Source organism: Megalops cyprinoides, chromosome 4 (genome assembly GCF_013368585.1).
Source record: "Megalops cyprinoides isolate fMegCyp1 chromosome 4, fMegCyp1.pri, whole genome shotgun sequence".
NCBI lineage: Eukaryota > Metazoa > Chordata > Actinopteri > Elopiformes > Megalopidae > Megalops > Megalops cyprinoides.
Window position 1 is genome coordinate 18,275,646 of NC_050586.1, and position 14,057 is coordinate 18,289,702.

Genomic DNA, 14,057 nt, shown 5'->3' on the forward strand with positions numbered 1-14,057 from the left:
ATGACGGACAGCTATTTTAGTTTTCTCATTTACAGTGCATTTTCTTTGGGCGCACGACGAACAGCATCGCGCCTCCTTAACTGTGGAATGGCAGCCGAAAGCTGGGAGTGGAAAGTAAAGGGTCAGGAAGATTGGTGGGTGGGGATAACCCTTTTGGAAAAAAAAAACTAAAAAAATCACGTGTTTGGAGATCAAAGGAGATCCGCTTTGTAGAGCTGGAAAGAGCGAGCGAGAGAGAGGGAGAGAGAGAAGCAGCATAGATAGAGCCTTGTAAGCGACAAGGCTGCAATGGTGAAATAAACACGTCCAGTATATGCTACAGAGTTTTCGTTGCACAGTCTAGAAAAGATTGTCTTCTTCAACACCACGTTTTCACTGAGATTTAATTCCACAACTAGCCAAGGGCTTATCCCAAAAAACCTGGAAATTATGTTCCGATCGGCGCTGATCCAGCCGGCAAGATGATTTTACCAAGGAGAGGGTTAGATTGTGTAGCCAATTCGGTGGTCTTGGTGATCATTCTGGTCACTGCTTCTTTGGGAACCGTCTTCGCCAAGGATACTGCCTTTGTGGAAGTAGTGTTATTTGAGTCAAGTCCCAATGGAGATTATACTACTTACACTACAGGTTTGCAAGGACGATTCTCTAAAGCGGGAGCCACTATCAGTGCGGAGGGCGAGATCGTGCAGGTAAGGAAACATTACAGCATTCTCGAGAATAAAAGTTAAATTGCTTTGACGTGCGATTAAGCGGCTGATGTTCTTGATACTTTTAAAGCTCTCCTGACTACTTTATTTTTTTGGAGGGGGGGGGTCGGGGCACTATTTATGTGAGGATGGTACTAGCTTGTTAGCTATGTGGTCACAAGATGGCTTCTATCTTGTAGAGGCAGTAGTGGACTTCAGTTCACAATAAAACATGCACATTGTAACTTTTTGGCATGAAACCTAAGAGCTGAGTATGCATCGTTAATATGGGAATGTGTATTTGGAACGAGCGGTCAGAAACTAGTTTATGTACTATTTGTAAACTTTTTGAAACTGCACGCTATTTTGTAGTTAAAATAGTATGCCTCCAAATCGACTTGATCCTCACATCACAACATGAAATTGTGCTCCAACCAAAAAAGTAACAGAAACATGTTTCATGTAAGTTCAATAGGCTACTAAAGTGCCATCGTTTTGTGGAGAATGACAACACGGCCCTTTTCAGAGAGTCCACCATCTATCTAACGTTACCAAGAGTTCATATACTCTTAAGTTTGTGTAAGGGAATGGAACATTTTCAGAAACACTGAAAATCATTCATTTGAAGTATCTGGCAGTCGCCGATCTGGACGAAACGATGAAGCTTTATCTCCCGCTTTACGGAGCTTTTGGAAGAAGCTACATGTAACATTTCAAATGATCATGCTGCGGCGGCGATTACTTGGCGATTGAACGCAGTCTAGCAGCGCTCGTGTCCAGCACAATTTCTGCCCACAATATACTAAGATATTTCTCAATAACATTAAATCGTGCTACTTCTGTCATCATTGGATACTTAACCAAAATTGATGGAACTTCTGTTATATCATCGCATATATCTTAGGTAACAAAATGTAAGTGACCTGGACTTCGTAGGTATCGTTTTTAGTGCGCAAAATACACACAAGCGTTCGATTTTACACGTGCGCGTTTGCAAGTGTCTCGGAAGGCTACCCTGTTCAGCAGCGTTAATGTAGACATTAGGCTACACCCCCTGGCCCCCTCCAATCATTGCACATGAAGACAGAGAATGCGGGTAAATGTGCCGAGCATGATTAAATGCAATGCCGGGAGGAACAATCTTTCACAAAAGCATTTGCCTGCAAGATAAAAGTTGAATTGTTAACTGGCAAACGTGCACTGCATGAAGTTGGAGGGCTTAGGAGTTGGGAATTTTCAAGGTCAGTTCGTTATCTGAGGACCAGAAAATCCCGCTTGTGTGTGATCTGTTTGAAGAATCCATTCAGTTCCTCTCTGATCTGAAGTCTGAAGTTAGTATTTAGGATGCGTGTCGCCTCGGCACAAGTGTAACGTATCTGTATTAGGCTACCACGCAAATCCTCTTGAAGATCAAGTCAATGTAAACGTAAAGTAGCAAACTTCAACCGTACTTAAAGAATGTGGACAATGCCCTAAAGCTGTAGCTTTTCCAGCAGTCTGTTTTGCTTTGAGAAAAAAATGGGATGACATTGACGGCAATTGACATTGGTTTATTTTGTCATCTGAGGTTGCTTGATGTGTGCCATAGATTTAATGTGAAAAAATATGTTTTCATAATGCATTTCTTTCTGTCTAAATGAACTCTCAAATAAAAATTAAGTTTATACACGATGAAAAGGGGAAAAAATAATCCCACACTTTTTCACCAGAGGTACAAATAGGGGATATATTTGAAGTATTGGAAAGTCTTTCACTAGTTGTAGGGAGATAGTACATATTTACCGTTGTTCAGAAACGTGCTGAATCAAAAAATATACCTGTGAAATGCATAGTATTCATGAAGCACCGTTGCACCATGCATCATATTGTTGATTTGGTTAAATATGTAATGACATTACGATATGATGTTATGATTTTATGCATTTATTTTTTTCTCATTTATATGATTTATTTCTGATCTAGGAAACAAATCAAAGGCTTTTGTGCTCATGCATGGGTATTTATGTACAACAGTGAGAGCCTTGAAGTTATGGAGTCAAATCCATAACTTGATTGCAAATTCTGTCTTAGCTGTTTTTGTTTAATGAGGTGTACTTTACATACACAAAATGCTTACTGTATATATTGCGCTGTTGAATCAGCATCTACCTGGTTTTTAGGTAGCTACTGTTGGGTCAGTTAACAGACTTGTGGTTGTAATTGTTTGTGCTTGCCAATATCTGTAAGCTGATATGGGAACTGCAGTTTTCATGGATGTGAAGCAAGACTGTATTCTTCTCCTTAAATCCATGCTTTCAGCACTTCAGAGCTTTTTTCCCCTCAAGACGAGAGTTTATAGCTGTCAAAATGACATGCAGAGGGAGAGAAATGGATCAAATTATTCTGTAATTGACAGGAACTATAGGGCAGGAGCTAAACTAAACAAGAAAAAACATATATAGCTCAGAAACTGATCCTGTTTATGTATTTTGTATGCTTAATTTGGCTCCGGTCAGTAACCGCACAAAAAATGTTGAACCTCAGCTGTACATCGAAAACCACATCTATTTACGTTTGCTTTTGTCAAAGGCAGTTTAACATAGTTATGGTTTTCAGAACCCAGTCATATGATCGTTAGTTTGATAAGACAGTCCCTCTTAAATTGAGAATGTTTTGTGATTCACTTAGTTGTAGGTTATAGCTGAAATTCATGAATTTCCATACTTTTGTGAAGTGCTTTTGAATTACCATCTTCTTGCTCTTGAACCTATGTGCTCTCATCATCTCAGTGGAAACAAAGGACTGTACTTCAGTATCTTCCAAGAGGAGATAGCTGCTCAGAAACCTCAGATATCTGGAGCCTTAGCACAGAAAGTGCTTAAAGAGTGCACAACGTTGCTATAGAAGCTTCTTGAGACAGAACCTTCCCTGGTTCAGAAGAGGATGGGCTTCCAGACCTAATTTTGAAAGGTCGAAGTGCACTGAAATTAGACAAACGCACAGTTTATTTTGCTCCTGACTGGTCTGTGAATTGATTCAAAAGGATTCAATGGATCAGTGTGGCAGTGTGTATTAGTCAATGTTGAAATTTTTGCACATCTGTAATAGTGAAATTCCATGTGAGAGCAGAATTAAGCGGGTAAGTTGTACTGGTAAATTTGAATTGAAAACATAGTAATTCACCATTTTTAAACAAATTGTTCAATGCACTTGTTCAATGCAGTATATTTATTAAAGCATAAATAATCCACACTAAATATAATAAATACAACGTAATGCCATTATCCTCTGAATGGTGAATTGATTTATGTTGTGAAAAATGCAGTTTGCTCCTGAGACAGGAGAGGAATGTTCAGATATTTTTTTCCCACTAACGCCCCAGTATTTGAGGCATATTAATGAAAACTACTACCCTCTAGCACAGCAAATCATTTGTTAGCAGACATGTGCATGTGCACATACGCAGTTATGCCAATCAGATGCCAGCATCCACCACCGCACTGACTTCTAGGGATGTCTCTTAGTGGGTAGCACATGGCAAGGTCTGAATCCTTCTCAGTGCGCTCCAGGCCACCTTATGCATGGGAAGCTATTCAGTCAGTGGGAGCGGTTTGGTTTGACCATCTTGATGTTTTCATGGAATAGAGCAGGCGTCAGCCTCCCGCTGAGTGAACGCAGCCCTGATGTTTATTCGGCCCGCAGTACTACGCTGAGACACCTCCGGTACATTTCGACAGCGGGCCCAGTTGACTTCCTGGGGAAAGAGGTAGCCCCCTTCCCTCACCGTGCTCTCCAAGTGTGTGAAAATGAGCACATGCCACTGGGCCAAAACAAATATATTAACTCAATTTGGGACTCGCTCTGCATTACGAGAAAGCGTGATGATGACTTACTTTGGCTAATATACAAAACTAACTTTTTCCTGGCCAGTGCTCTAATTGTTTCTAATCCTGCTGTGTAATGGCCAGGGAATGGATGTCTATTTACATAATCCCATCAACAAATGAAATTGCCCAGCTTGCTGTGGGCTAGTGCCGTCTCACGTCATTACATTATTCGATCTAAGTGAATGTTTTTCACTTTAGCTAGAATTATCTCACGTTGAAGAATCCCAGGACAAAATTACCATTGTTAGAAATCTAAAAAATATTAAATTGTTTGGCAGGATTAGGATATTGCTTGGTAAATATACTGCTCACTGTGCTTTCTAACTAAAATTTATTAATTACACAATTAAACAGATGTACAAATTATGCAATGGTGGGCCATTTTGCTCCATATTCTCCCAACAACTGACACAACAATCATTTAAACTAAGTGTTAGGTGTAGATGTGTTTATGTTTATAGATAGGGAGATATAATTGAGCCAATGATTACCATTTGATTGGTTACCATTTAAATGAGTGAACCTAAAGGAATATTTATGGTAGGAGTTCATTGCATTTGAAAGCTTTGATTTAAACACTGATGCTATTATTTTCTTGTTGTCTTCGATTAGTTCCTTGTAGGACTAAGATGAGGGCATTCTCTGTGGTGTGTTTAACGCTGGCATTCTTGAGAGTGGCAAATCACCTCCAATTGCACTGTGTGTTGAAATCCTCCCCAAAGACAGGGCGTTTGCTGCATACAGTCAAGCTTTGAGATATACCTTGTTTGTCCAGATGAATGGGATAAACAAAGGCACTCTTGTATAGGTGCAGTTGCAATGTTGGCATGCTGAAAGAGCGTGGAGCAGTTCCATGGTGGTGTGACCACTGCACCACCATTGCCACTCAAGTGGAACACTGCTGGTGAGGGTGTGCTTGGGTTACTGCCAACTGATAATCTCAGTGTTGGAAAGGTGTTGGCAATGGAGGTGGCGGCTTTCACCTATTTCCTGTGAAGTCCGACTCGCTCTTCGTGTGAGCTCCCATAGGCTCGACCAAATCCGATCAAGATGCATGACTTTTTGGATTTCAAATATATTGGTGAAATGCACTGGGGACTGGCGAACAATTTTGCAGGTAAACTTGGATCTTGGCAATGCAAAGAGTGACCTTTGTTCAAACAACAATTTTTGCAAATGTGCCAAATTGGAGACATTAGTTAGTGCTGCATTTAGTCTGTAATGAGCGCTTGGTTTGGTTTAGGAATTTGGCCTGCTCTCCCCAAAGAGTGAAAAACCCAAGAGTCCATTATGGTCTTGTCCCAGGCGGGAGATACCAGAACGCTATGCCACTCCCAGCACGAGGCAACAGTAGCAATATTCAGTCTTGGGTTTAAAAGGTTAAAAGTACTGCCTGACGACTTTTTCCATTTATTGGTTTCGCGGTCACGGCTATATTTTAAGTACTATCGTTTCAAACCACCACCCCGCTTGCCTTTCATATCCCAGCCGGAGTAATTTGAGGCTGCATTTCTCCTCTTGGATTAGAGCAGACGGCTAAACCCTTTTTTCTCTATTACTTTCTTCTTCCCCAGTCTGTTCTTTTGACGCACACAAAATGTGTCATGCTTTCTTTAGCATGTGTATGACTCAAGGCTAGAATTGCACTTGGCAGGCAAACATGGATTTAGATTCTCTTCTTTGTTCTTTGCGCAAATGCGGCACCCAAGAAAGTTATCCCTGTGCAATGCATTTTCTTGTACCATAGGCTTTTGGTGAACAGCCTCTCGCATAGGGGATTTGCCTGCTAATTTAGAGTAGCACTTAATTCCTGCTAAATGTCTTGTTTGCTTCTTTATCTCTCTTTTTTTTTTTGGTGTTCCCGCTCTCCCACTCTCCCAGTCTGGCGGCCTTGAGGCAATCCTGTTAAGTACAGAAGCTCCACCATTGGCTCCCCCGCCCCGTTGTACCTGGAAGAGGTGCATGCTGGGGCTCGTGGAAGCTTAGGCTACTTTTCAATAAAGGGTGACAGCTTTTTGAAAAAGACCTCCTTTGTGGCTGAAATATTTGCAGTCCACTCCTGTTCCACCTGCTTGGTGAAGGATCCCTGCTGGGCCTGCTTCTCTTGATGCTCTCTCTCCTTGAACTAGTATTGATTCATAGTCAAAGCAAATTTAAATGACACATTTTAAATGACACATTTTTTGCATTGTAAGGGTGAATGCCTTAAATTTGACTTGTGGATCTTGGAGGATCCTATGTCTCACCAGTGCTGGACTAGCACTTGTTTTTAAATTGCAACTGATCTAATATATGAAACCGTATATGTAAAAAAAAAAAAAATCAGTTGAAATGTATGCGGATTCTGACATGAATTTGGATGTATGCACACACAGAGTATTGACTTCATTATGCAGCAGTCCAGGACTGCTTGTACGAATGGCACCCTAGTTAAAAGAGCAGCAATAATCAGGTGCAGACCACTGCTGTACTAGACATTTTATTGATCTCTACACACATAAAATCTGTGGATTGTGCAAGACACACAAGATCCAGTTAAATATGAACTACATCAGAACCTGAGTTAGGCCTGTGTCATGAAATGCTCTCAAATGGAATATCAGACAATGCAGTTACACTGAGGATTGTAAATTAGGTTGATTTAAAAAATCTAAAACAAGTTGCTTCATCAGATCTTGACATTGTAGGATTATGCTGGATAATAATGGCTGCAGTGAGGTGTTACATGACACACATTAGTGACAGCCTCAGGGGAGTGTGCTTTACTTTTTATGTATACTGCGACAGAAAATCTGACTGCTGCACATTGAAGACCATGCCAATGTATTATTCAAACCGTGATTTTTAAAAAAAATACTTTCATCACCTTTGCATAATGTGAGATGACAGTGCATCTCTGCAAAGTTTGACTGGACTTGTTTTTCTGGCACATCCAACCACTCACTCTCATGGACTGAGTGACTCTGAAAGTGAGAAGAGTACATTTGTTTTAGTCATAGATAATGAAAAGTCACTTTACAACATCCACGAGTGTGATCAGTACCTCTTCTTGCTCTTGTTTATGTCACAGAAAAGAAACACTCAAAAAACAGTTAAAGGATTTTAGTAAGGTGGGAATCCAACCAGACAGACGTGCTGAGGAGCTTACAGATTGTAAGGTCAGTTTTTCACCAGTGTGTTATCACTCACATGTGTACATTCAAAAATACATACAGCATTCCAAATGCTTCCATAGGTAGAAGGTGATCTTTAGAACACATGATAGAACTGAGTTTGCAGCGGAGAGGGGGGCTGGCACATCCTATCCGCTGTCATTTCACCAGGGGGACTCGGCAGGGATAGGACGCCAGTGCTCTCCCTGATGAATAGTTCTGTCGACTGCGCTGATTAAAAAGTGCTGAAACATGGACTCCTCCCTCCACTTTCACCCTGCAAAAAACCGAGGGGCCAAAAAAACAATGCCACGTGAGGAGAGCGATACGGGGAGACAATGCTCTCAGTGGCGGATGGGGGAAAGGCATGCTTTGTTGTCCCACAGGAATGTGCTGACCAACGATGGAAGTCCAAATGCTGGCCCTTTGTATTTTCTCTCCCCTTTCAGATAGGTAGCTCTGTGGCATTGCAGTTCTTTTGCCGTGCCCCATGCTAATCCTTGTTTTTTGCATGCATCCCATACTCTCTGTAGTAAAACCCTGCCTGTGAATGACGCCCCCCCCACCCCCCCACCCCCAACTTTTTGTGGTGATGAGAGCCCTTATCACAAACCTCTCCCTTTGTAACACATTTTTCAGGTTCGAGATCGGCAGGTTCAAAGCGTTTCTGTCTTTTGTGTGCGTAATTACATAATTGGGAATGCCATTATGTGTTTAGAGTGAGTTTTGCTCTATTACAGTGTCTTTCATACACGCCCATTGAACTTTTCATGGCTTGCTTTGATGGATGGTCTGATTGGGGGGGAAAGACAACCAACGCATTCTGCCTAAAAGGGCATCTGAGGACTGTGCCAGGCCACGCCCTGCTTTGCCTAATGAGATTTGAAAATAATCATTTTATTTAGTGATGTTTGTGTTTCCTGCCCTTCCCATATCAAGTAAAGCCAGTTTCATATCTGCCAGTTCTCTGCCATGTGTGCTAATTAGCCCTATGCTGTATACAGGCTGTATGCACAGCTAACATAATGTAACATAATATGGGTCTGACAATCTTTGTAGTCATCATATTCATAATGATTATGGCACAGCTAAGATTTGATTCAGTTTGAGTCTCTCTCCATACACAACAAAATATATCATATCATTATTATTAGGCCTATACGTTAGGCCTGACAGGAAGTCCATTACAGGGAAGCCATTTTTCTTGTTAAGTTGCTGTCCATCTGACTCCTGAGACTGATGACCAGGGCAATGCACAGGTCTGCCAGATGTGCAGAAATTGTCTGTCTACCCTGCCCCTTTCTCCCTACAAAACGCGTACCATTGTCTGGTGACTGTCGGCGGTCTTTCATAATGAGGGAGACCCGAGCTCCAGCACAAAGAGGCTGGCCATGATGGATTGGGTTTGCCGTTCAGAGACGGTCAGGTTGCCTTTGCGGTTAATTCCCTGGCGATGTGCTGCAAGCCTCTGGAGCGTTTCATGCAAGACGCATCACTCCGTCACTCCTCCCTGGGTCCCTGGCAGTTTGGTGTCGGTATTGGGCCGTGGTGTCCCAGATTTCATTATGCTGGCACAGCTAAAAAAATGCTCCACATGCTTATTTTCCCCAAGTGTCTTTATCAACAGCTCGGTCGGCAGGTGATGAGTCTAGAATTGGGGGTGTGGGGGGGGGGGTGGTTGAGAAGAAACATGCTCCTTACATGCTTTCACATCTAAACACCAAGCATTCTCTCATAGGCTTCAGTTTGTGCCACTGTTTTGTAATCTGACTCTGAAGTGATTGGGTCAAGAAAATAAACTCTTGCACAAGCTAAGCATCTTCATTCTGGGGCTCCAGACATGAGTTGTGCCCATTTTTCTTGCCATTATGTGGTTTGTCAGTTTCTGCCCTCTACTCTGACATGAGATAGTGGATATTTTGAAATGCTGCTGAATTTTTTCCAGCACCCCAATCCAAGCAAAAAGTCAAAACTCCTGCTACATTTGTGTGACCTGACATTCAGCAGCTGTTAAATGAATCTGTTAAGCTTCATGTCCCCCTGTATTGTGGGTGATGAAACAGAAATGTCTACTTTTCCCTCCAGCAGACTCCTCAACCAGTTGTGGACATGACTCTGCCCTGCATTCTGATGCAATCTCTTTCAAGTCTGCGCTTCTTTCTAAAGACACACATACAGTACCATGGCCTCAAAGCCCTCTTGCGGCCACGTGTTTTTTAACCCTGTTTGAAACAAGAGTGGCCCATGCATTATCCTGGTCCCCTAGTGATCTTCTATTAAGGAGACGGCAAAAACGACTCTGGTGACAACTTGGTGGTGGTAATGCTTTGTGCAGAAGTCGCAGATTTACTGCCCGAGATGAGAGCGGCAGTAAGCTAATGCCCTTCCTCTTCTTCTCTGCTTGTAATTACCCGTTTCCAGTTTGAAACTATCTGAGAGCAATTAGGGGAGGGCTCGGCAGTGAATAGGTGGTGGAATCTCGCCGCAGGTAACCGCCCAAATGCGCTGCCTGGAAAGATATGATCACCTGGTTGGGAGGCGGCGGTGTGCCTGAGATCAAAGGCTAGTCAGAGGCAAACGAGGCTCTTCAAAGTGGCGTCTGAGTAACGCCTGATTAATACAGAGCACTGCAAACTGCTGATGATGTAATCTTATGCTTCGGGCAAAACACGTTCCTAACAAAGGCCACCGGTGTTCCCTGCTCCAGTGGAGAAAAATAGTTTTGATTTCGATGGAGGCCCAAAGACCCCTAACAACCTCCCTCTTCCCTCCCTCCCTGGCCCACCCCATAACCCCTTCTTTAATCTACATTTATTGTCCTGGTTATTTAGGAAAGACGTGGGTAGGAACAGGGGGGAACCATGGAGCTCAACTCGCATTTTATCTGCTGTCAACAGATAGCTTAATCCACTGGGCGTTCCTAAAGTACACAACAGGTGGAGCATAGTTGACTCTGTTCTCTGTAAAGTTTATACAGGTACACTGCCTCAATGGTGTGTGTGTGTGTGTGTGTGTGTTGTGTTAGAGAGAGAGAATGACATGGAGACTGCTGTTGCTTTAAAAGCTCCGTTCAGATTGTCTAGCTGATAATTCATTGACAACTCCCATGACTACTACAAACCATTTCAGTTAATCCAAAGGGTTGACACTGCAATGGCATATGGTAGAAAATGTCTGCCTGGACACTTTTAGCTGAACCCCTTGATACCCTATGTTTATTTAGCACGGTGGACAAATTTGCATGCATACGACTGAAGTCTTTGTTTTTTCTTTGCCCTTCAGAAGAGTTATTTTTGCTGGTCTAAAAATGAGCAGTAAAATGTAACCAGGGTTATTTACTTTAAGTTCATACAGAGTTGGAGCTCTGTGTTGGGAATTGATTTTGACTGACCTTTGAATCCTGGGTTTATTGTTGTTTAATGAAACATCAAGGGGGAATAAAGTGTGCTCTGTCACTTTGCGTTTACTTGGCGTGGCATTTGAAGGTGAAGTGTCTCCCAATCCCTCTCGGTCAAACTAAGTATTGTACAGCGTTGACCTTTTGCAGCATTTGGAGCCAGATGTTTATGGCAGGAAAGATAGGAAAGAGATGGAGTGGGTGCCTTAAATTACCATGTCTTGTTGCATCAGTGCCCTGGAGGCTTCCTGCAAAGTCAAATAGTTGCTCCTGAGGTGACACGCATTCCACAAGTATTCAAAGATGAACATTCCCAGAATCTCGCCCTCAGATCTGGCCGTGTGCTTGTCCCATCATTTAAACAGCTCTCTCTGCTGAGGAATCTGTGCAGATGCATGATCTCAGAAGTTTGTCTCCACTCATGAGCTCAAAGACAGTAAAGGTACACTTGCTGCAACCACACATAAACATGGGCTTTGACTGCATGAGCGTACAGTTGTAGAGGTGGGAGATTGGTATCCATACATGGCCTTGGATTGAAGAGTTAGGTCTTCTGTAGCTCTTTCAAACAATGCTGGTAGATAAATACAACTTAAATGCTTCTAAATGATATTTCAGTTTTGCATGTGCCTACAAGAATTCTGTGCAATAGGGGTGCAACGAAAAATTGACGTAGTCGACTAAAATCGATGACCAAATTAGTTGCCAACTTATTTAATTGTCTGTTAGGTGGAGACGTCATTGCATGTGTTTTTCATGCTGACTTGAAATGCTCAGACATGTAGCCTAAACTACATTGCTTTACTGGAATGAACAATAGAGATGGCAACACCTTCACAACCAAAGACCTCAAAAGTGTGGCAGCATTTCACTTTTAACCCTTTGGCACGTAACTTATTTTTTATGCTATGTAGTGAGTGTGTTACGTTACATGGTTTGTTACGTTTTCACTAGCATTATTAAGCTTCTCATAGTTTTCAGTTAGCGTTTGCTATTTTTTAACGTTAAATTGCTGTTTCCTCAAAGATAAAATTAGCTGGAATTTTTCCAATCACACCGGTTCTAGCATACGCGCTAAATGGCTAATCACACTAGTGTGACCGTATGCACGAAAGGGTTAAAAGTTCAATAAATACTTGATTTTTCCAAAGTCAATGAGTAATCATGATCTCAATATTGACCAAAATAATCGTGATTATGATTTTTGCCATAATCGAGCAGCCCTACCACCCAGTCCCCCTGGAACCTGTCTACAGTGACAAAATATAATGAAACGATGCTACAGATTGCAGACTGTGACACCAGTACAGCCCTCTCTTGCCACTGAAGGCAGTGTCACCCATGCTGTGTGAATCATGGATTGCAAGGAATATAGGAGTGCTGCCCTGGTTGTATTGCCCTTATCAGGGCCCTGCACTAAAACGGTAAGAGGACCAGCAGGTCTGGAACATGAGACTTAATCCCCAGCATACCACTGCGTCTTCCATCACAGTGTGGATAACAAATGCAGCAACTAATATAGGGACTTAAGCTTGTCTCACTGGCTGACCTAGCACACTAGAAAGGAGCAGTTACAGTGACAGCAATTCACAGTCAGTTCCTCCTATATTAGGATCTGGGAAAATGTGAAAGGGAGTGGCACAAATGTAGGAGTTGCTGTCATGGTTAAATACCCTAGATAAAAATGTTAAACATCACTGAAAATAACAACCAGAGGACAAAAGTGAACCTGTCATGTGGGAAGGCTGCAGTGACGGAATACCTGTCCATGTTTCTTTACAGATTATGCTCAGAACATCAAGGTGAAGACCAAATGTGTTGTGTGACCACAGATCAGTGTTTGTGGTGTTAAAAGGAGAGAAAGCACTTGATCATTCCAGGAGAGCTACAGCCTGAGCTTGCTGGTCCTGGTTCAGGGTCAACAGTATAGAGCTTTAGCTGGGGTTTAAAATAGTAGCAATAATGGCTACAAGCAGTAATACTGGGGTCCATACAGAAGTAGCAACAAAGTGATTGGTTAGCTGTGGCCTGGCCCAGGTAGTAAGCTTTCACTATAGAGGTAGACAGTGTGACATATCTCAAATCTCAGGCTAAACAGATCTGAATGAAATAACATCATTTGTGTAGATTCAGCACAATCACTGCAAGTTGATGAGCTCACCATTCACCAACAAAAGTGAAATAAGTCGTTGTCTTACTGGCTAGTAATCATTTGTGGAAATCTGGGGCAGCTCATTAGCTAAGGATAGGGAAAATGACTCTCAAAAAAAGAAAACAAAGTCATGTTCCTTTCTACAAAGTCATTACACAGAATTGGCCAATGTTGCATTATAACCTCAAATTTTAAATCAGAAAAAAATAAGTTGCTAAACAGGGGACTCTTGATAGGGAGAACATTCTCCATTGCCCATTGCATTTCAGTAGCTATTTTTCATGACTGTCATGACATCCCCTAATGGCTACAGTGGTTTGGAAGGAGGACATTCTCCCTATCAAATGGGGGGGGGGGTGCTGCGTGTTAAGCTGGAGTTAAATATGAATTTTGTGCTGTCCTTTGGACAGCCTTGTTCTGAATATTTGAATACTATGTTGGGGTCTCCCTTTCCATTTGGCAGAGGAGCTTTTGCGTTGGTGGATGTTACTTGTTACATAATTCAATAGCTTTTACTCAAAAGTCACTAGAATTAAATGTTTCAGAGAGATTCTACTGGACTTCCCCTAGCCAATCCCCCCACCTCCTCATCCTCATCATTTTTGAAGGTCACCAGCCACCTCTGGTGGAATTTTATGTTTAAAAATGAGAACTGAGGCCATTATTGTGCATTTTTTATCAATCTACATATACTAAGAAAAAAGCAGGATAGCATGGGGTGCACCAGTACAATCATTTGTTGAATATTGTCACAAACCCTCAACCTTATTTTACCTCTTGTTTATTGTTCAATGGTGCATCAGT

At 42.1% G+C, this 14,057-nt stretch overlaps 1 protein-coding gene across 1 annotated transcript in view; it reads left to right on the forward strand.

The window, feature by feature from the left end:
• Positions 1–240: 240 nt before the first annotated feature.
• Positions 241–14,057, forward strand: part of znrf3 (zinc and ring finger 3) — a 75,535-nt gene continuing 61,718 nt past the window's right edge. Inside the window, exon 1 of the mRNA XM_036527121.1 lies at positions 241–689. Within this exon, the coding sequence (XP_036383014.1) occupies positions 462–689 (228 nt within the window). The 5' untranslated portion in view covers positions 241–461. The remainder of the gene's footprint in view (positions 690–14,057) is intronic.